The sequence below is a fragment of the Echeneis naucrates genome, chromosome 17, assembly GCF_900963305.1.
Source record: "Echeneis naucrates chromosome 17, fEcheNa1.1, whole genome shotgun sequence".
NCBI classification, from domain to species: Eukaryota; Metazoa; Chordata; class Actinopteri; order Carangiformes; family Echeneidae; genus Echeneis; species Echeneis naucrates.
Genome location: NC_042527.1, coordinates 12,562,872 through 12,585,656, shown reverse-complemented (window position 1 = coordinate 12,585,656; position 22,785 = coordinate 12,562,872). Strand labels below are relative to the sequence as shown.

The window sequence follows — 22,785 nt, the reverse complement described above, 5'->3', positions numbered from 1 at the left end:
GCTTCTGGGAGTCGCCAAGGAGCCAGGCTGACGGGTAATGGGCCGCATTCATTAATAAGGTTGCCGTGCTCTTGTCCCTTCTCTGCAACGCCAAGGATGTCTTCACCGGGGGGTAGGGGGTTGGTGGAGTGTGAGGTGGGAGGAGGAGATGAGGTGAGAAGAGGGAGGGAGAGAGAGGGGGAGAGAGAGAGAGGGAGAGAGTGTCCCGTGGGGAGTCTCCTTCCAGACTCACTTAAAGGAGCTTTATTTCAGCAAGAGAGGAGAGTGGAAGGCAGAGGAGCTGTCCGGGGCCACCTCTTTAAAAAAGGGAGAGCTGGGCCCAGGCGAGCCACACTAACCCCTACAGGGGTCACACTCCTGCTCCCCGTCAAACAGCTTATTACCCCACCTGTCGGGAAGTAATCGCCCTAGCTGAAAGGAAAGCTGTCGAGGTGTTTAAATGCTTTATATAGAAGCAACTGGAAGGGTAAAGAGGGAAGGAAAGAATGCACGGGAGGGGTGGGGGTGGGGGGGTAATAGTCATTTCCTCGCTCTGCACGAGGGACTCTGCAGCAACAGGACTAAAGATGACAGCTCCACTGAACTTTCTCGCTGAGGTTGCAGTAATCATTTCAGATTGTCTCTGCATCTCTGTCATATTTCAAAAATTCCTCCAAGTTAAAGTGTTATTGCAAATGCTTGTTCACTTAATGTTGTGCCAAAGTGCAGGACAGAATATATGTGTGCACTGAGGTATGTGTGTGCGCGCGTGTATTTGTGCATGCATGCGTGCTGATGACTCTGTGACAGGTGTGTCTAGTCCATGCCAGTTTAGAGAGTCCAAGGCCGTGTTTTAAACAGAGCGCAGCAAGTGGGGCATGTAGTTTGCATTAAAGGGATTAGCAGTCACTTCAAAAGATGACCTGGATTCAGCCCACCAGGGACACCAGTTACACACCCCCTGGTCCACACTCCCTTTAAAGAACCTGGCACAGCTGCCCCACTACAACCACTCTCAATGGTCTGTGTGTGTGCCTGCATAAATTTGGGAGATACAGCAAAACAGAATGATGTTGTCAGCTTGTTAGCTCATCACAGCGAATTGTTTACTATTACAGGATCAGATCATAGAAAAAGCTTCACGTTTTGTTGAAGTATTTCTCAACTTTTTTTTTTGCACTGTACATTCACAGTACACTCAATGCATGTAGCTGCTGGATAAACAAGACTCCAAGGACGATATTCCATCAGGTGTGTCAGTGCCTTGTTATGGATTTGTTTCCATGGACACAGCCTTTGATCGGGAGGAAGGATTTCTGAGGAATAGGATGTTATATATCAGTGGTCTTGTGCCTTTCTCTCAGACTGGGATTTAACTGTCCGTAATCCCAGAGCTGACTCCTATTGATCAACAGTCAGGTTGTACTCCTGTGCGCACTAATTGGATCTGTATAATAAATGTCTAACGATGATTATGATCCTGCTCAGATATTGGGATCGTCAAAAAAACGCATCTTAGCATTTTGAATAAATTGTAAGACTCGAGGTGACTCCATCAGTTGTATGTGATTATAACATTCCCCTCTTTCTTTTTGTGTCGTTGCAGAACCACACGTTGACTCAGCACAGCAGCTAACATGGCAAAGATCAGCTCCGTGGCCAAGAACAAGGACCACATGACACAGAGAATAATTTCTGACCACCAATTACTGTCAGTGCAGTTTTCCACTGACTGTCTTGCACTGAACTTTCAATTCAGTCACACCACAAGGAACCACACCACAGCAAGAAAAAAGAAAACAAAGAAAAATAAAAGAAAGAGTCGGAACGAGCATAAAAGAATCCTCTCCGTTCTTTACTGACCATTATTTCAAAAATAAAGAAAAAGCCAACTTGTTTGTACATAGAATTCTTCATGTGTTGCTTAACTACAGCTATATTGCAATCTTATACAGTATTTGCCAATGTACAGTTCAAAATGTTTGTCCAAAAAAGAGAATGGGGGGAAAAAAAAGATCAATGACATCGTCAATCAGACCAGATGGGTCTCAACCAGTTGTGTAAAGGAGAAACAGGGTGCCACTGAGAGGTTAAGAAACTGTAGGAACCGGCAACTGTTGTCGGGAGGACTCTTTTCATCAGCGCCGCTCCTACTGCGCAGTATGTCACTCTGTATCCCGACATGGTCAATCATTATGGGGTAGGAAAAGCTTGATTCACCAGCATAGGCTGAACTCTTGTCTGTGTGTCCGTTGTAACGTGGCTATCAGAGGACCAGCTGAATACAGCGGTGCGACTAATCTGCACTGCCCATGCTGGGGTTCAGATGAGAGGGGGGGGGTAGATAGATAAATAAATAAATAAAAACATCACAGAGAACAGAAAAACAGGACACTGATATATGCAAACGCAGTGACACAGATTTGGAAAAGGCTAGTTCCTCTGGTTGGCTTGTGAACAGAAGCTCCCATGTGGCTCTCAGAGCATGGGGAAATCTCCAGCCCACTGACTCAACCTGTACATTTCTGTTGTTAATGTTTACTGCTCTTTGAAGCCTGGCGATTACTGGAATTAATTTTTTTTCTTTCTCTCTGTTATCTTGGCTTTTTTTTTTTTTTTTTTTTCTCAATGGGGGAGTAAACCCATTTGATTTGGGGTCATGAAGACTGAACGTAATTTCAGTCTGTCTCTGGGATATACCGTAGTCATAAAACTCCCTGGCTCTCCTGGAGAGTGCCCGAGTGCTCTTCTTGTTTCTCTGCAGTATCCCATTGCTCTCTGCTCAAGCTGGAAGCCACTGTGGCATCATACAAAACTTTAAACCATTCTGTTCTGTAAATGTTTTGCATTCATTGAACCTGAGATGCACTTTTGTATGAAACTTTAATGTTTTGACATTTTGATTGAGAATTGTTCGTACACAGTTTACAGGAAATCACCATCTCCTGCAGCTAAAGGACAGTTATCTCCAATGTTATTAAAATGTATTGTACAAATATTGAGTTCTGTATTTGGCAGACCTCGTTTTTTTTGTGTTGCACATGTGATGGAAATATTAAAAACTGTATGAGGAAATGAGACTCTATGTCCCTTCATTATCTCTCTGGAAGACATGCATGTGTATGTGTGTTAATGTGTATACAATTAACCCATTAGACAAGACCTTTGACAGCATAAACCCAATCATCATCAAACGCCTGCACGTTTATTTTTGTTTTTTTCATTGTATCAAATTGCTTCCTATTTTTCCTCACTCCCTCGTGGCTCTAGCTAACGAACATCTGAGCATCTTATGGGAGGTCTGTGTTATTAATGACTCCATTACCCATCACCCTGTGCGGTCCCATTCTACACACCCTTACGCTAGGTCTATTTAGGGAGCCTCCAGCACTCCAGGAGACTGAGGAAAAGATTCCTCTGCCTTTGCCGAATGGGACAAAACCCATGCTCCAACATCTGTCTGTCTCAGCAAATGATTCATCAAGGCTTACACACGCACTGCATAACATTTGTTGAAGCTTTCAGTTTTGTTTTGAAAAGGCTCAGCGCTGCAGTTCATACCACTGTAACTAGGTTACACTGTGAGTAACAAATGACTGTTAACTAATACTTGATTTGGAATACAAAGCAGATGGTTTAGTCTATAATAAACTGTATGCTACATGTTTTACGATACATTGTGTGTCTATTCAAGAATAAATAAGTATACAAAGGAAAAGACAATGGCATTCCAAAAAAGTAATAATCTATTTTTGATCTATTAGGGGCAAAACATAAATAAAACCATAGATCCCTCTGGATGATAATATTAAAGCTCATTTGTCACAAGAAATGATCGCATACAGTGTTGTATGCAGCAGCGTAATCTGTTTTGGGAATCTTGTCTTATTGAATTTTCTCGTTTCAAGCGTAATATCAAACGTGCATGTTGTCTGTCGTCTATTAGCTTTTATTATATTAGTATAACGAGGATCAGATGAGGAATAGACTAGGCATCATGCAACGACAGACTTCCACAATGAAGACGCAACCCCTCGTCCACATCAGAGGTGGTACAGCCCAACATTAACTGTCATTCTAAATGCAAGCTGGGCATCCATTAAACAACTTTGCTAGCCTCTCCCTGTGCCAGGCACTTTTAATAAGCTTCAAGGGCATTTGAACGGGTCCAGAACTTTGCTTTGCCAGAGATGGACTGGCCCACATCATCCATTACATTAAATTGGGTGGCGGCCTCCAGCTCATATTTATGATTTAATTAAATTCACTTGTGAGGCGTATCAGAACCACTGCGGCCTCCCTTTTAAAGCCAGCCTAAGCAGCAAAAAAAAAAAAAAGGAGAGAGAGAGAGGGAGAAAAAGAAACACACTTACACACACACACACACACACACACACACAGACACATGGCTGCGCAAGAGTACATACACAAGTGTTGTGTTTCTGACTCTCACCCAAGTGTGAGACTTTGTGAGCGCTTTGGCAAGGGAATTCTCAAGGGGTCATTTAAAGCAATATAATTACACAGCCCCAAAGAATTCTTCCATCAGAAAGCAGCAGAATGAATGGCTTGTTCAGAGATAACCCAGCCCGGCTGATCCTCTACAGTGTCATCGCCTGTCCGTAACCTCAGCGCAATTGGCACGCACTTCTCCTAAGAGCCTGGCCAGTCCTCTGCGAAACTGGGCAGTAAGGCCAGATGTTGGGAGCATCTGAAATGGTATTGTTCTTGTCCAGGTTGTGTGTGAAATGGCATTTTGTTTTTTTGTTTTTAACAGCCTATAATGCCTATAACCCTCTGGAGAAAAAAACAGCAGCTTTGTGTTAAGACTATATTAAAGAATTATGAGATCCTGCAGAAGCCGTGCAGTGTGTTGCTATCCAGGAAGATGAAAATGTATATAAATATGCATTCAGTGCTGCTCCCTTGTGCTCCACTGTCCTTGCTGTCGCTCTTCTTTGGTGCAAAATTTAGTTTGGTGAAAACTCCACATTGTTAGGCTGTGCATTCCTCCCACTGAAGGAGACCTCAGAGACCTCTTATGGCATTCAATATGTGCGCCCAAGCATGAGATCCAGATCCATTTGGCCGGGAGATCCGCTGGGAGTGTCTAGGGTAACCCAATCTCTCACACCGGCACTCTACATCAGGAGAACTATCTTTTTCACTTCAAAACTGTGTCAGCAAAATGGATGCCTCAACCGAAGAATGCAGCCCTGGTACAGTGTTTCTGTCTGGAGCTCAAGGGCCTTTTGTTTTCCCTCTGTGTATTCCCTGTGTAATTTTGTGCACATCCTGTTTCTATCTAATTGTAATAATTGTAACAAAAGCGATGCAGTCAAGTCAGTCACATCAGGAGATTTGAACATCAAGCCCAGGTTTGGTGATTCTGGGGATTTATCATCATTCCACGCTAAACAACTAGACGACAAGAGCATGTAAATCAAAGTAGATTTTAAAATGAAATATTTATTCAGAGTTCATTTGTGTTGGAAAGATGCATCTTTCATCTTTCCATCAATTAAAAAAAAACAAAAAAACAAAAACATTTATTATCTTCTGGGTTACTGTGGACATGAGCCTTTCCCAGCACACATTGGGTAAGAAAGAGTGTATGCCCTGGACAGGTCACCTATCACCGAGCTAACACACATAAAGACAAACAAACATTCACACTCTCCCCTCCAAAGCCCCTCCTAATGATCCCCCCTGTCTCCTGAACTGGGAGAGCTGAAGGTGAGTATCCCCCTCCAGTCATCTCCCTCTGCTTCACCAAGACAGACACTTGAAATAGACTAGGCACTGTATCTTTTTTTTGGATAGGATGGGGGAGGATTTTCAAAAATGTATTAAACACCAAGCAATAAAATATAGACCAGGTGGGGTCAAATTCGCTGCTACTCTCCAGGCTCCACAGCCAGAGTGGCTGTTGTGATGAGATGAGGACATGGGAAGATTCTAACAAGAGGAGAGAAGAAGGCAAAGAAAGTATCAATAATGCAGCATACGCTGTATACAGCTGACAGAAAAATGGAAAACACACTGCCTGAGAGAGAGAGGAGGGCACTCCGAATTCTGGGCTGGTCCCTTGTCTCTGAGTGCCAGAGCATGAATTCATTGGTCAGATGATTTGAGTTTATTGTAAGCTGTTTAAGTGCTTCAGTGCGTTGCATGTGTGTGAATACACAAGCAGAAATGTCAACACAGATTTCTGTACTGTTTAGTGTCTTAAATCTCTTCAGCCAAATTTTCAGAAATCCTTCTGTTTGTGCATAATTTTAATATTGTCTGTATGACTTTTTTTTTTTTTTTTTCCAGGAACACATGGGAGATAAAAGCCAAAATAAATGTTGACTAAGAGGCCAAACCAAATACAAAAAGGTGGCTTCCTTTTTGGATGATATTTTTCTTCATGTTTATTTAATCTATTTTTGGGAATGTGGAAAATAAAGTAAAACATGTTGCTTGATGCTGTCAGTTTCACATCTATTTCCTCCTGTTTGCTTGTTGGTGATGAACTAAAAAATGCTCTATAATAGAGCCCCGTGGGAGAACAAGGGCCCCATTCCCTCTTTCTATTCTCTCCCGTGTTTACTCCTTATCCTTTTTCTTAATTTCAACCCACTCTTTTCTTTTACCTGTTTTTTTTTGTTTTTTTTTTAAATCTAGGGCTTCCCATTCTTCCTTTCCCTCTCTTCCCCAGCTTTCACTCTCATCACTCTCCCACCCATGTCAGTTTTCCTTGCTCCTCTTCTTCTGCCACCCCTCCTCTCACATTGCATCTCTTTTATTGTAAACAGCTCACAAAAGCATGACAAGGTCTCTGCTCATGTTCCCCCTGCCTCCCTCCCTGTTCTCCCAGCTATTTGTTATTGTCTCCTCGCTATCGTTTGTGTTTGTCTCTATCACGCTTTCTTTATTCTGTTTTTCCTCTGCGTCAGAAAAGCAAAAGTTAATTAAATATGGAACGAGATGGAGCAGCATCTCTTTAAACCATCATGTCATTAAAATGGCATCCCTTGGAGATCAGCTTAAAAGGAGTCGGAGAACAATGTCTTCTCAGTCAGATATTTATGGGCCTGGTTATGTAAACATGCTCCCTTTATTCTCTATGTATATTTCATGTAATTATCACTTTTTGTAGCGCTTCCCCCCTGAGATTTGTAGAGGCAAGAAGTTACTAGGGGAATGTCATTAGAAGAGACTATTGTTACGGCAACGTTATGATAGTGTGCTTGGAAAAAGGCTACATTCTTGTCCTGGTGAAACCTTTTCTCTATGTTTGATCTCATCGTACAAAAATCATCAATGTCTTCTTCCAGCATATCTGCCGCTGGGACTCAAAACTCATGGCCTGCTCTTCCCAGATGCCCATCGTTATTAAAATCCAGAAATACACAGACTAAAGTATGCAGCAGTGTTTTCTCCTCCCTCCGCCCTGCAGCCTGAATCTGCTCTGGACACCAAATTTGTGAAAACCTTGATTCCACTTCACTCAGCCCGCCCATGTGTCCGTGTGTTGGAAAAAGCTGAAGATGTGGAGTGAACTGGATTCTTTCAGCAGCGGAGGCCGGCGACCGGTGCTTGAAGGCCTGGGTGCCAGCTGACGGAAGCTGCTAATTAAGAGGGCTGGAGAGCCAGTGGGGTGCCTTATGAAACAGGGGCACCTGGGTTTCACAAGAGGAGGGCTGGATATCCATCACAACTCATCTGTGTAGCACAGGGAAGACCATAGTTTGCTCCAGCCCTATGCCACGTAGCACTCTTTCACTCAAGCATAATGTCAAATACGGCTCACACAAAAGCCCCCCCAACACCAACCCCCACCTCCGCCTGCACCCTTTCTCAGCTTGTTTGCCATCACAGAGGGAGATGTTATTGCATGGTATGATGAAATTGTACATGTCAAGGTGCATTTCGTTCAAGGGAAATGCACTTAAATGCAGATGGAAAAGGAACAGCTGTTTATAGTCAAATACACACAAGTAATATAAATTAAAAAAAAAACAAAAACAACAATAACACACACACACACACACACACTCACACTGGAGCTAAACTCCCACATGCATATCTTAATGCCCCTCTCTCCTCCATTGTTCATTGAGTCTTCTTCACAGTAGGGTCAAGATGTCTCTTAGTAATCTAACTAGCTCTGACTTAAGGGACAATATAAGGTCTGCCATGAGTTCTGTCATTACTGTTTTACCCACCAGAGGCAGATACAGCTCTCAACCACCACTGAACCTACCATATTGCTATCCACCCTGACCCCACAGATGCAGTAAACCTAAGTGAACCACAGTTTCTAAAGTCGACAGCAATAACCACTGCAGAATTGCTTTTAATCAACGTCTGAAATGAGGGTGACTTGAAGCGTCGCCCCATGCTGATTAAATGTAATTGTTTAATTGCCAAGTGCTGGGAACCCATCCTAAGAGGATTCCAATGGAATTATTTAATCTCTAGTCAGGAAGTACACTGCAGGAAAACGCAGAAAGGAAAAAAAACAGAAGAACAGAAAAAGGCAAAAATCACGGAGAGACAGTCTGTTTTTCTTCTTTTTTTTTTTTTTTTGAGTATGTCCCTCATGAAATATTAACCGTGGTTTACATTTAGTAAGCTGAGAAAGTGAACAGCCTACGCAGGGGAAAATGTACACTAAGTGATGCTATATTTTCAAAAGAGGTCAGAGTTTTGACCTGTGTCAGCAGATTAAAGTGGCTTGGTTTTATCTGCAGGTTCACTTTTATGTTCCAGCTTTATTCCACAAAATACCATAAGTGCGGCACATTGGTCATCGCTCTGTTGCGAAGAGTTCTGGGATGTGAATATACTGCCATCTTTTGTGTTCTTTCTTATGCCAAACATAGCAGTGGCTTCATTATACATCTGTCACCTTTTATTATCTATTGAGTAGACTGAGGATGTTACTTGGAGGAAAACAAGAGTTTTCAGCATTAAGTCATTCCAAGATAGCGCTTTAGGGGAACCTAAGAGTTTAGCTATTCAGAGATTCTCATGGGGAAGTTATATAGGCGCTTTACCTCCCCTGATAACTGTCTGAGTCTCTGCTAATGGGGCTCTATAAACTTAAGGGGCACAGGTGTGTTCCATTTGGGGTCACAGCTTTTAGATACATTACTGACATCCACACTCCCTGTAAACACGCAGACTGGGATTAAAAAGGCACATATAAATACACAGAGGCGTAAAAAGATTATTTCTCAGAGGTGTTTTTCATGGTGTTTCGCCCTCCTAAACAAGCTGGCAAGATCCCCAATACGTACTCAGCCAGTAGCCAATCGGTTTGGTGCACATGCCATGACATTTCAATCTATCAAGAAAATCAATAGCAGTACTCCTGATATAACTGCACACAGCGCAAGCACTCCTCACAGTGATACAGCTCTTGCTGTCGCATTTAGATACACAGGGAGTAAACCCTGGCTTGCCATTCTGCTGATAAATGCAGTTCTGTCATCCCAAGGGAAATGTGCCTGCATCTCTCTGGTCAGAAGTATGCTTCTGTCCCCCCACCACGCCATGGGCAGAGAGGGCGCAGGGGGGGTTGGAGTGGGCCCGTTCCCTGCAGCTGTGCCCTTATTCACAGCACCTAACCAGGGGCCCAGATGTGCACACAGACTACAGCAACAATTTGAGCAATGTTACTCCCCCGTGGGAACCAGGCACCTGCAAATGTAACCCCTCTATCTAACATGATGGCATAATTACAGGTTTAATAAGTCTACATCTGGAAAGAACTTGTTTAATCTATCAAATCAAACCTACCTAGACTGGGGAACAATACAAAAATGGTACTGCACTCTCAGCATTTCATCTGCATATCAAACAAAAGCCACTCGGCACTTGGCACTGACCCAGTTAGCCGTCAGGTAAATGGCAACAGCCACGTACGTGCTTTTATTTATGTTTTTCAAAGTAGCATGGAAATAAAATATATTTTTTAATTTCATGTCATGAAGACAGTTTGGTACAGAGATTTTATTGTTTTAAATTTTAAATCAAAATCACCTACAAATATTTATACGGGAATTTTAATTTAAGAAAAAAACTTCAGATTCAGGCTCCCCCTCTAACAGGCCATCTGAGCAAATCGTTATTAAAAAAAAAAAAAAAAGCACAATAGCATAAAACCATTTAAGAAATATGTATATTCATCATAAAGCATATTACATATCCTGCAAACCGTTTTTATTTTTATGTGGCATTGAGGACAGTGAAATGATTCACTGAGACTAAAACTGAAGCGAACACCTTCCAATTTTAAAGACCTGTGATTGTTAGCTTACATTCTTTTGTTACAATCTGAATTGGCCAGGGAGCAACAATATGTAACTGACAACACGAACAATAAAGTAAAACAGTTAATGGAAACCAGTGAAAATCTGAAACACTCATCACTCCAGAGAAGTGGAATAATTCTTTACGTGCGGCACACACACAGGAAGCTGTAAAGGTTAATGGTGACATCTAGTGGCACAAGGACACACACTCCTGTTCTCCACAGTCAAATAGGATTTTGGCGCTGTATGAAAACAGGCAACATTTCTCATGAAGCAAAACACTTGATAGGAAAAAAGGAATACTTATGGCGGCATGGTTTTGGAGTACAGTATAATTAATAATCAATAGCAATGATGGATGCAATGGTTCAAATTAAAATATAAACTGCACAGCTTTTTTTTTGTCATGAGAGTAAAAATAAATTGGTGTTGGTGAGGGCAAATTATGATGAAGGTGTAGAACATGTACTGTGTGTTTGAATCCCTTACTTGTGTATTTTTATGTAGATTAAATAAAATGTATTGTAATGTAGTATGTAGAATGGAAGGAAGGAAGGATGAGGAAAAATGGCCTTGGCTTGCACATATATATATATATATACTAAATGATACATACTTCATGTTTTCACCACTTCACTTTTCTGCAATAACAAGAGCGGTAAAGTCTCTTATAGCAGGTGGTGATCTATTGCACCTCGGTTAAAGGACGTCCTGCCTCTTATGAACATACGTGCTCAATGCAACAGATGCAAAACACCAGCTGCTGAAGAGAAAGAATTCAACATCACCGACCCTTTGCTTTTATTTACATACTATTTACTCTTTGATGGTTGTGTGTATTTTCCTACATCGTCATATAACCAGGTGGAAAGTGAAAATGTCAAAGAATGTTTCTTGACCTTATTTCAACAGGTGCACTGCAGTACAAAGGGCACATTGAGGAGATCTCACTATTACATGGTCTTCATGGCATTTATCTTTTAAAAATTATACTATATTAATTATCATAACGCTTCTGTGAGCATTTTCACTTTTTATTATTTCCATGCTCATTACGAATGTTTAATACAAACTTTAGATGAGTGAACTGATTCCATTACAGCAATCTTATACATCCAAACACAGTTGAGAGCAGTTCATTGTGGTTTATGTGACAATGTGTATTGTACAGTTTAGTAGCATCTGCTGAAACTGTGGAATTTATATACTTCCACCCATGACATTGGCACATTGTTCATCCCAAGCCATTCACATTCATCTGTTTTTCACTGGCCAGAACGAAGGACAGATGACGGGGGAGCTGTGTGCCAGTTTGGGCAGAGAATCTTGCTAAAGGCCCGGCGGAAGCTACTGTGGCAAAGTGGGTACAAGAATGGGTTAACAGCAGAGTTGAGCCACAGGAGCCAGAAGGTGACCTCGTACCAGTGATGCTCAATGCACCGCCCTCTGCAGGCAGCACGGATAATCATCAGTAGGGTGTACGGTGCCCAGCAGATGGCAAACACACACACTATGATGGCCAGGGACTTAGCAATTTTCTTATCCCTGGACAGACGGCTTGGGTTGGGCGCCCTGCTGGTTGAGGGATCTAGTTTACCCGAAGTGGGAGAGGAGGTCTGGGAGTGGATAGAGCCTTTTATAGCGTGTTTCATCCCAAACCCCCAGTTGTGGGACAGGGGGATACCATCTCCCTGGGCAGAGGTTGGTTCGCTCATTTGAAGGTGTATGTGGACATCCCTGCTGTGGAATCTTCTCTTCCGTATGCTGAGGCAAATGCTGAGGTTGAAGAAAGCCACCGAGATGAAAGGAGAGAAAAACTCCAGCACTGAAGCGCTCAGCAGGAAGTACCAAGAGTAATAGAACTCCGCAAAGCACTCACCCTTTGGCACACGACTTCTACCCACAACCAGCTCCCAGAATAGGATAGCTGGGCCGTAGAGGACGAAGGCTAGCACCCAGACAGCAATCATCTTGATTATAGCTTGATGAGTCATTCTCTGTCTGGCATGATAGCTTACCTGTAGCAAACATAAGCATAAAATTAGAAAATATATTTTGAACGCTGCCAGTGGGAGGTCACTCTTCTCTTCTCCTAACGAAAGATTTTCTGGAAGTGACTGGAAAAATTTACATAATTCTCGCATGATTTATTAAATGAATAAACACTTTGATTGTGATCAAAAGTGTTTATCAACACGACATTATGTTTGTTTTTTAAATTGTGATCTATTTCTGAGGAATATAGACCATAAAACAAGGCATGCATTAGGGTGTGGCTACCACTAACCCCTAACCCTAACCCTAACCCTGACAAACAGACACGTGCTGACCTGCCTGACAATCAGGGTAGAGCAAAGAGCAGCCGTCTCCACCTTCTCCTCAAAATATGATTTCAACAAACAAACCAATAGTGCCTATGGACAAATTATAGACTTGAGGTTTCAAAAGACCACAAACCAGTAGGTTTCCACTTCATTCCTATTTCTAAAATAACACAGCAAAAATCCACACAAGTAAGCATTCAAGCTCGTGTCAGTGTTTTGCTGTTATTTGCTGTAACAGTGACGGCGTTTTCATGGTGGAATTGAATTGTTGAATTGTAATCTGTTCGACACTGGTAAGCCCTTTCATTTGCAGCAGTGCATCACATTTTATAATTCATGGTTAACTGTGGGGTTTTGTTTTGGTTTTTTTTTTCAGAAAAGGTGCAACAGTCTTCCCTCAAATAGATTAAAGTGTATAATAAAATGAGAGTTAAAGTTCTTCAAGTCTCCAAGTAAATGCCCTGCTTATATTTACACTCTTAGTAATTTCATCCCAGCACGGTTTACCCTACGCTATATTTCTTTAAACTAATCACCAGTTCAATGGTTCATTGAATATGGAGACTAGTCACCTTCACTGAGATGAGTTTGAAACCACCCTGTACACAAAATCACCCTGAGAAACAGCGAGACACTTTGTCATCAGTATCAATCTCATGAGATTAAAACATATGCTTGATATGTTTGTGATTATATCCTTTTGATGCACGGACAGAAAAAATTTGACTCAGAATATGTCCTGATCCCAGACAGCACACAGCACAGGAAAGTGTGTGAATGAGTGTTAAGTCAATGAAGCACCTCTCATGACCACTTGTCTCAATTAGTGTCACATCCCATGTCCCTGTCCACATTCTAGTTCAGCAGGCAGCGTACTCTACAACGTCTCCAGCTGCTCTGAAGATAAGCCCACAGTTCTGAATGGTGAGAAATTAACTGCAGTTCTCCTCCAAAGATGAAAAATTGAGCTTTTTATGTTTTTGTTTTTTTTAAAAATAGATTAAATGGTACACAGTAATTCTTGTGCCACTTTGTGTAATGATGTAGCACTCGACAGGGAAAATTCGGGTATCCTTCAAATTCCAACCAGATTTTTTTTTTCAAATATATATACATATATATATATATATATATGTATATATATTATCTTTTTCAAATTGTTGGATTCCTCCTGAGGCCTGAGGACGGGTCTTAACTCATTCTCATAATGAATACTAACACGTGAAATGTGCTCCTTTCTCATTTTGTCTCGTATTTTGTTAATGTACGAACATTTCATCTAACTGCCAAATGCATGCATCTAATCTGACTCCATATTTTCTTTTCAAAGACAAACGTTGGCCCCCGTGACTGTTGCGACCCTTTGTTGTTCAATGTTCAGAGAGAAATGCTTTCAGGAAAATGCTGCTGGCTGCCAGTGGCGTGTTTCTGCTATGATTGATCTCTCCAGGTTGGAAGGACCAAGGCAAGGAGGAGGAATCCTGATGATCAAAGCTAGTTAATTAAAGAAGAGGCTCTCCCTCTCTCCAGTGTTATTTGTGTTTGTTGCTCTGATGTTAAGTGTTTGCTTGTAAAAGGAAACAAAACACTCTCTGTGTACTACTCCAAACCTCAACTCACCTTTGAGCTAACACACAGTGCATAAAATTTATAATGCACAGACGGGCCTCATCAAAAAAATCAAATGGGCCGAACAGCTGCAGAGGTTTGACAACATATGCTAACTATCATATATGTGATAAGACAGGTGGTAAATAGAAAATCGACATTACTGCTGTTGAACACTCAAACATAGATTAGAAACATAGATAATTTAGACCAGATGAAATGGAGGTTCAAAGTTTCCCATCAAATGTTAGATATTTTTGACACTGTGCTGTTTGCTGCCTATTTTCTGCAGTCCAGTCTGTCCCAAAGTCAAAATGTGACTTTTTAGTCATGGGAAAGGACTATAATTAGGGGTGGCACTGGGCCTGAGCGGGTCATGAATGATTAACCTCTGCAGATGGGCGCATTTGAGAGAATCAGGAGACGCTGCCCCCAGCAATGACCTGGGAGCCTCACCAATTAGAAATTAAGACACAACCCAAAAGCAGAATGTGGATGGCTGCAAGGAAAAGAGCACTTGGCTTGTTTTTATGTTTGTTTGTTTTTTTACCCTATAGGCTGCTTGGCATGTTTTACTTTAAATGTACGTGTGACACAGGATGTTTCACTCACTGCTCTGGTGACTGACAGGAAACGGTCGTAGCTGATGAGGACGATGCTGAAGACAGATGCAGAACAAAGCAGATAGTCCATGACCAGCCACAGTTTGCAGAGTCCCCGGCCCAGTGTCCACCTGCCTGTGAGGACGTAGGGGATGTAGACGGGGATGCAGAATGCCCCTAAAGGAACAGTTCACACCAAAAATTTAAGCAGTAAATCTTCAGTGCTGTGCTTTAATCAAATTGTCTTGTGCAAACAGAAACTCAGGACAGACAGCAAAGAACAGCTGTCACCATATAAAATATACTCTCAGGGATGTGCAGCACATCTCACACCTGCTGATCACCACGTTAGAGATTGTAACAAACCATCTCTAAAAGGTTCTTGCTTTACTGAACTTTAAATGAAGGAGGGAAAGTAAGAAATACCGATTTGTGAGTGTGGCATAAAAGAAATCACAGAAATCATAAAAAGATTCCCTGTTTGCAAAAGTTTAGCAGTAATTAGACAGAACACAAGGAAGGAAGGAAGCTGTTTGATGCCTTTGCATCTATCCTTACAGTGACAGTGATCACAGGCATGATCACAGGCATCACCAAAGAAGAAAGAAACGTCAAACACACTTTAATCTTTTATTTCAGTGTCTATAAAAAAATCAAGTTTGAACTCACCTACAAGAAAATCTGACACTGCCAAATTGAGGAAGTAGTAATTGCACTGTCTTCTCAAACTCTTGTCCACTTTAAAGGCCACGATGACCAGCGCGTTTCCGAAAACTATCACAACGACCAAAGACACCATCATCAACATCAGCATGACAAACGCGAGTCCTGAAAACACCGGGCTCCTCTGGACCGAAGCGTCGGAACAGTCCCCGCTGGAGTTGGACTCGGTTCGCTCCTCCGACATGGTCCTGATGTGAGGCGGTGGTCAGATCCTCAGCAGATCCTCATCAATCAGCCCCCCCTCCCTCCCCCAACAACCCAATGGGCTCGGACAGCTTCTCTGTTTGGAGCACAGTGCGCAAGAAAATCCACGAGAGAGCGCACGACGCTCTCCACAAAACGCAGCCTGGACACTTGGATGAATTGTGCAGGAGGCATCACCTTACTGGATTAGATTACTTCTTCAACCTGATCATTGACTTTCAACAATATTTATACAGAACCTGTCTTCAGGCTCCACGCATTCATGTAGAGGATGAGGAGATGGTGGCACATTCTGCTGTACATATCCTCCCTCCTATTTTGGCAACAGTGGAAACTTGGTTGTTGTCAGTTTGTCAAAATGTCATTGTTTCTCTCTCAGTATGTCATTTTTATGTTGTGAATCAATACTGTGAGTTCATCTGCGTGTCCCCAATGGGATCCACTCATGAAAGCCTCCTATTTGATTCACAGACACACACTCCCTTAGCAGCACCCACAATTGAATGAGGTTGCACACGTAACACCACACAAGCAGACAGACCACAGGCTGGGTATTTTAGTTGTCACTGTCGGGTATGATATACAGTAGGACATGACTGTGGAGGCATGACTACACCAGATTAGTATTTTGCAACCAGCACCAGGTTGGAATCTCTACCAGGAACCCTGATGTGGATGAATTAATGTCAACGCTTATTGCATGCAGATTGTCACTGTCAAGATCATTAACCCTCAAACAAGTCACCAGCTATCCCCTGGTGTAAATGGCACTTTATCTCTTCCCACATCAAACACAGTATTACCAACATAAAAATGTAACTATGAACAATCATTTTTGTTCCAAATGTACAGACATATCTGTGTCATTGTCCCCGTCAGCTCTGCAAAATGACGAGGGATCATTTACTTTGTTTTTCAAAAGCTGACACAGCTTTGACATTCAAGATTTTACACCTAAAACAAATCTGACATTTATATCATCAGCCTCCATGTTTTACGCTCACTACGCCAAAACCCAGAAGCTTCTATCTGAATGACACAAAAACCTGTGGGAGCAGCACCAGCAGTGTGATGGCCCAAACAGCAGCGAGTGGGAGGAAAACATACTGAGAATAACAGTTTTCAGGAGTTAGAGGCAAATTTATTTATTTATTTTTTATTTTTTTTTGAATGTGACATTTTCATCTATGTAACTTCAAAATGAATGTTGGAATTAGAATTTACATTTTCCTGTTTAGTTTCTTCCTACTATTTTTTTTTTTTTTTTTTGAACCTCCCTGTGGCACAAACTGGAGAGGAAACTGCAGGCCTTATTTGCATTCTGATTCTATCCTGTCTGTCCCCCAGCTGTGGGCGGAGAGAAATGAGAAACACTGCAGAAGTGACTGAAGGAGCCCAGCTTGAATTACTGTTATTTTCTCCCAAATGGAAGCACCACCATCTCTCAGAGTTAGTCATGCCGCCGTTGCAGCCCAGGGATCAGTGATGCTTAACGGCACACGACAAGTACAGGCATTTTATTCACACAAGTTGTTGTTCACAATAAGCTCAATTAAGATGAAATCAATATCCAGTTCCTTTGAATTTGAGCAAAACTTATTTTGTGGGAGCACCTTCATTTGAGTCGCCGTCCTCAACCGGGGCATCAGGTATGATGAAAGAAGGAATGAATACTTTGCCACATGAGGAACTTTTGATGATAGCAATTTGTGCTTGTGCTTTAGAACAACATGCATTATTTTTCCTAATAGAAAAAAGACTTGTTGAATTGTTAGCCTAGCGAAGGAATTGCATGAGGAGGCTGACTACACATACGATATCATCAATTTCAAATTCATGATTTGTGTGGTAAGACATAAAATGGCCGCTAGTCCTTAATAAGATTAATGCCCATAGATGTATTTTTGTGCAGCATTGTGATCCAGAGACACTATTCAAAGTCGGTAATCATCAAATTATAATCAGGGAAAAAAAGTATTTATACCAGAGAAAAAAGTGGCATCAACTTTGCACTCATTTTTGATATGCTCTCATCAGATTGGACATGTATCCCTGAGTTTTAAATTAGCGCCTTACATAATGTAAAGTTCATGCAGAATTAATATTAGATCAGTACTCCAAAGGTCGTGTGCCAAGGTGTTCTGAGTAACATACAGAAGGGAATAAAGAAATATTATTTGGACAGTATCTCCAAAGTCCAACTTGGTATTTTTCAATAATAGAAAAAAAAAATCTGAAATATGAACATGTGAATAAAAAATCATCCATCCACTGCATACATATTAAACTGGATGAAAGGAAAGTGTGTCAGGGAAGCAATCAATTTTGCAAGTGCAGTGTGATCTGAATATGGACAGCACTCCCGAATAAAGCAGTGTCACAGAGGCTGCACAGAGGCTGTAGTGACGCAGATTAGACTGTACCCTGCTGTGGCTCTCCATTATTCTAGTACTCAAGTGTTTGGATGCTGAGCTAGAGTACTGATGTTATCACAGTGTAGCAGTGTGCCTACCCACAATTAAACCATAACATGCACGCAGCATATTGTCCTTTTAGACCCTAATGCAGGCTTTTAGGGGTCCTTCAAAGGTTATCGTCACAATATAAAATGGTGCGTTTTACAAATTAGCTGTACAAATTGTCAGCATATCTGAAAAACCTGGAAATTACTTTTTTTCATAACTTCATCTGTATTTTGGCTGAGAAATACATGTAACTGACTAAAATGTGGTTCGATATTTATAAATATGACAAACATTTTCTCAGTTTTGGGCTGCTTTAAAGAAAGAGTAGATATTCAATTCAAGCAAGGTTGAAAACGTGACTGACTGATATATATAAAAGTTTTATTAGTTTGGCAGGTATTGTTTTTGGGACGTGAATCACATTTTCAGTGGGAAATGTCATTTTTGCTTTTCAGAAGTACATAAACCTATGAGAATGCGCTTTTTCTTCAGGCTTGATGTACCAAAGAAAGATATTCTTTTAAACATGAAGGATATGTGAGGTAGCTAGAGGTGAAATATCTCTTTACAACACAATGCTTCATTTATGATGTTATGACACATCACATTTTTAAAAAAAAGTTATCATTATTAGGCAACCATTCTCTACAAGTGGATTAAATATCTTGTCTGCCTGTTGAACACACTTTCAAAGAACTGCAGCAGTATGTAAGAATGCATTTTGCTCATGAGTTCCAAAAACTGTAAAAGATGACGCTAAAAAAGTTTTGAAAAGTGGAAATAAAACTACCATCAGAATGGTACACAGTTTTAATCCACCTGCTGCCTGCTAGTCTTACTCTAATTGATTTGAATAATTCTTCACCCCCCATAACTGTGAGTCCATGCAGCTATTTCAATTGGAAAAGTGGTCATGTAGTTTCAGCATTCGGTCACTCACGTCTCCTAAATTGTCAGATACATGTTGCAGTTCTCACAGTTACAGAAAAAGTGTCACTGATGGAATTACACTGATGAAAAAAGGGATATTTTGGCTTGCACCTAGCAGCAGTATCAACAGAAGCATAATTTTTCATTAGTGATGAGTCCCTGTCTCTTTTTGCAAATTTGACACGGCTTGACAGAGAAAACAGTAACAGCAAATTTTCATTTTTATCAGAAATTCTTCCGGTAAGTTCATTGGTGGGGGGTGCATTAATAGTCACTGTATGGGATAAATGCCATTGGAACATAACAGAAATATCCCCTGGTAGTTTCGGTCTTCACATCACATCAGAGCTTCCACAGTTTACATAATAAATGCTAATCATTAATGAGAGAGCTGAACTCGTAGTTGGATGGCTTCAGAGCCTCACAATCTGTTTGGCAGAGCTGCCTGTGAGATGAAGGGCGCTGGCATTTAACTTACGCTCCAGATCTGCTGTAGCACATTGAAATGCTGTGGGTGTGCCTCATCCCAAGAATATTTTGATTTGTTAAAATTTTCATCTCATTATCAATAGCTTCAAACTGGTTAATGTTATATATCACTGTACCGCTGACCAAAATTCATTCAGTTAGTTGTTGCAATCATCACTAAGCAGTAATAATTACTATAAGAATGATGTCAGCCTGAAAAGAAAATCCTGGAGGCAGGAGGCATGTTTTGGCCAAAAAGAGAGGAAATTAATTATAGCCAACATTTTTTAAGCTGTTCCAATAATTTTAAGTTCACAATGGTGTTATATGGTCAATCAATCAATCTGCAACACCAATGTAGTATTAAAACTGTTGTTTTAGACTCCTATTTGTCATACGAAGATGAATGTTTTGCAGCTTTGATGGACAATGCCACAATGCTGAATAAGATTCAGAGTCAGATTCATAATACTTTATTCATCCCAAGGGAAAATTTTATTGAAACTAAAGTAGCCACATGAATGTCAGCCATTATTCTTGCTATAATCTGAGCCTGTGATACACAACATGTCAAATGTGAGAGGGAAAGAGGAAAAGAAGGAGAAAATGAAAAAATGGGAAGCAGAGGTTGCATCTTTTTCTTTTTGGGCCACCAGGTTTTGTGATCTCCTGTGATTTCATTTCCACCCAATGACCTGAGTGAAAGACACTAAGGTGGGGGTGCACAGCTAATCTGAGCGATGGTCACACTAAAACTAGCCATCAGTGTAAAACAGTTTGTCCTTTTGTGCTGATGTATAATGGCAACACAGTTATGAACCGTGTATCAGAAAGGCTGCAGCATGCTGCTTTCCTCCAAAATGCTGCCTCGATTTTTGAAAGTCACATTTTTTGGTGCTTAAAAATATTTCAGCTTCTAAGACGTCTATTCGTCTATTAGTGAACCTAGACTAAGCTTGTGTTTGGCTCCATGGGCAATTGTGCCACATGTTGGACCCAAGCAGAGGGAAGAACTATTGATCTGTGGCTGTTAGCCAAACCATCTACTGAGCTTGTGTTTAACATCATTAAATACAGCAGTCCCACAGGGAACCGATTGTTGAATATTATCTGTTAATGCAGTCTAATCTAAAATAAATAAGTATACATAATGTGTAAGGAAGAAGACCAGCTCTCAGCCCTTTGGAGCCAACTGCTTTACAAAGCAGTCAAATGAGCCTCTTCTATTCAGACGGCTCTGTGTGAAGGGACATACTGTACTTTGTTCTCCTACCTTTCTCTCGCTCTCTGCCTCACTCTCGCTGCCTGTCCCTAAAATGTCCCTGCTGGGGATTCTATCTTTTGGGTCCTTTTGAAGCAGTGGCCTCTCTTTGCCTCCATTATCTTGTAATTTGTGAGGGATTACGCTCTGGAGCACACACAGTCCACCCCGTTGCTTAAGAACTGTGACAGCTTACAATAATTGCCATGCTAATTAGCAGGAACTAGCCCAGCGCGCTTCTTTCCCCTCTCTAGACCTGATTTGATGAATATGCTTTGATTAATGCCTGCAACCGTGTTTCCTTAACTTCAGAGCTGCCATAATTAAGTATTTCACCAATAATGATCTCTGATTGATATACTAACACATAATATGTCGAGACTTTTGATTTCTGAAGGACAAAGAGAAAACTTCAATCCAGGCATTGACAGAGTTTTACCAAAGTGCTGTAGGGAGCAGGGAGTTGTAATTGCAATAACATCAATACAAACATCCCTCGAGTGTGAAGAAAATGATGAAAAGCTTGACCATAATGACTGAAAAGGTCCACCTTTAACCCATGATTCATTTTGCGACTGATGGAAGTGGTTACTCCTTTCTATCAACAGCACGGGAACAAACACATCCAACAACAACTGGCTGAAAATGAAAAGGAAGCTGTGCATTTGAGTGGACCATGTCCCCCGTTTACTTGGACAGATGACCGAGCTAAGATTCAATATATTTTGTCCCAAATATTCAAATTACTGCAAAAAAAAAAAAAAAAGACAAAAAATAATGAGCACAAATCACATCACAAGGCGAATAATATAAATGGGCTTTTTTCAGGAGTCATTGTCGGTTTTGGCAAAATATGAAAACAAACAAACAAATTATATAAAAAGGATTACAGCTTCTGGGAAAGTAAAAAAACTAATTGCAAGTGTAAATAAATAGATGTCAATTTTCAAACCTGTGTACAGAAAATACTTGATGTGTGCTTTGTGTTCAAGTGTATTCCATTTGGAGTTTATCATTCTGTTGCCCCCCTGCAGCTCTATTGTGTATTAGCCTTCTTGTGATCAAGGTTAGTGGTCAACACAGCCCCCTCAAAAACACATATCTCCTCTCAAAGGTGACTAAGTTATTCACCTTTGAAGTCTTTTTTGACACCCGTCTTCATTAGAGTATGACCTCTTCTCCATGCCAGATATGCACATACCTCAGGGGACCTAATTGCTTGAAGCAAGTGGAATCTTCAAAGACACACATAGAAAATGACACTCAATGCTTCAAACATCTCTGCAGCTAAAGTTTTATACACAGAATAAAAGAGCCCCAAATGTCAAGGATGAATGACCTTTAAAGCAAAACATGGAAGGAGAAAACGTCTCTTTTTTTTCATGCAATGGCCAATTTTGAGATTTTGTGCCACATACAATTATTTTTTTCATCTGGTGGAAAGAAAGCATCAAAAATGCACATTTAGATGTTTATTTCACTGTTGCTCCTCTGTATCTGTATGATTAAAACGTAAGCGAATTACGACCTATTCATTCAGGGGTGAGGGTTTCATTTCAGTAAATAACACTGATTTATGACAGAGGTCAAACAGGGCAAGACTGGGAGAAAACACAAGTCACATAACACTTGATGGAATCAAACTAGGGATTCTCCTCACAGGCACTATTGCTCTAACAATAGTGGAAAAAAAAAAAAACAATGAAAAAAACAAACAAACAACAAAAACACTGGCCCTGATTGATGGCTCCAATACTTAAATGTTAGTTTTTGCTATCATTAGAAGAGGCTCAAAATATTAAATATGTGTCAAAATTCCTTCAAAAAGCGTCGATGAAATATTCGAATAAAATAAAATACATGTACAGCGGCAGTATATCCAGCAGAAAGTGTGTACACCAGCATTTCAGGTTT

At 40.9% G+C, this 22,785-nt stretch overlaps 2 protein-coding genes across 2 annotated transcripts in view; one reads left to right on the top strand and one right to left on the bottom strand.

The window, feature by feature from the left end:
• Positions 1 to 3,048, top strand: part of znf521 (zinc finger protein 521) — an 88,972-nt gene extending 85,924 nt beyond the window's left edge. Inside the window, 1 exon segment of the mRNA XM_029524804.1 lies at positions 1,586 to 3,048. Within this exon segment, the coding sequence (XP_029380664.1) occupies positions 1,586 to 1,615 (30 nt within the window). The 3' untranslated portion in view covers positions 1,616 to 3,048.
• Positions 3,049 to 11,551: 8,503 nt separating this feature from the next.
• Positions 11,552 to 15,727, bottom strand: LOC115057625 (histamine H3 receptor-like). The gene is made up of 3 exons (XM_029524794.1): positions 15,490 to 15,727; positions 14,831 to 14,997; positions 11,552 to 12,304 (listed from the first exon to the last, which is right to left on the bottom strand). The coding sequence occupies exons 1-3, from the start codon at positions 15,725 to 15,727 to the stop codon at positions 11,552 to 11,554; spliced, it is 1,158 nt and encodes a 385-aa protein (XP_029380654.1).
• Positions 15,728 to 22,785: the final 7,058 nt, after the last annotated feature.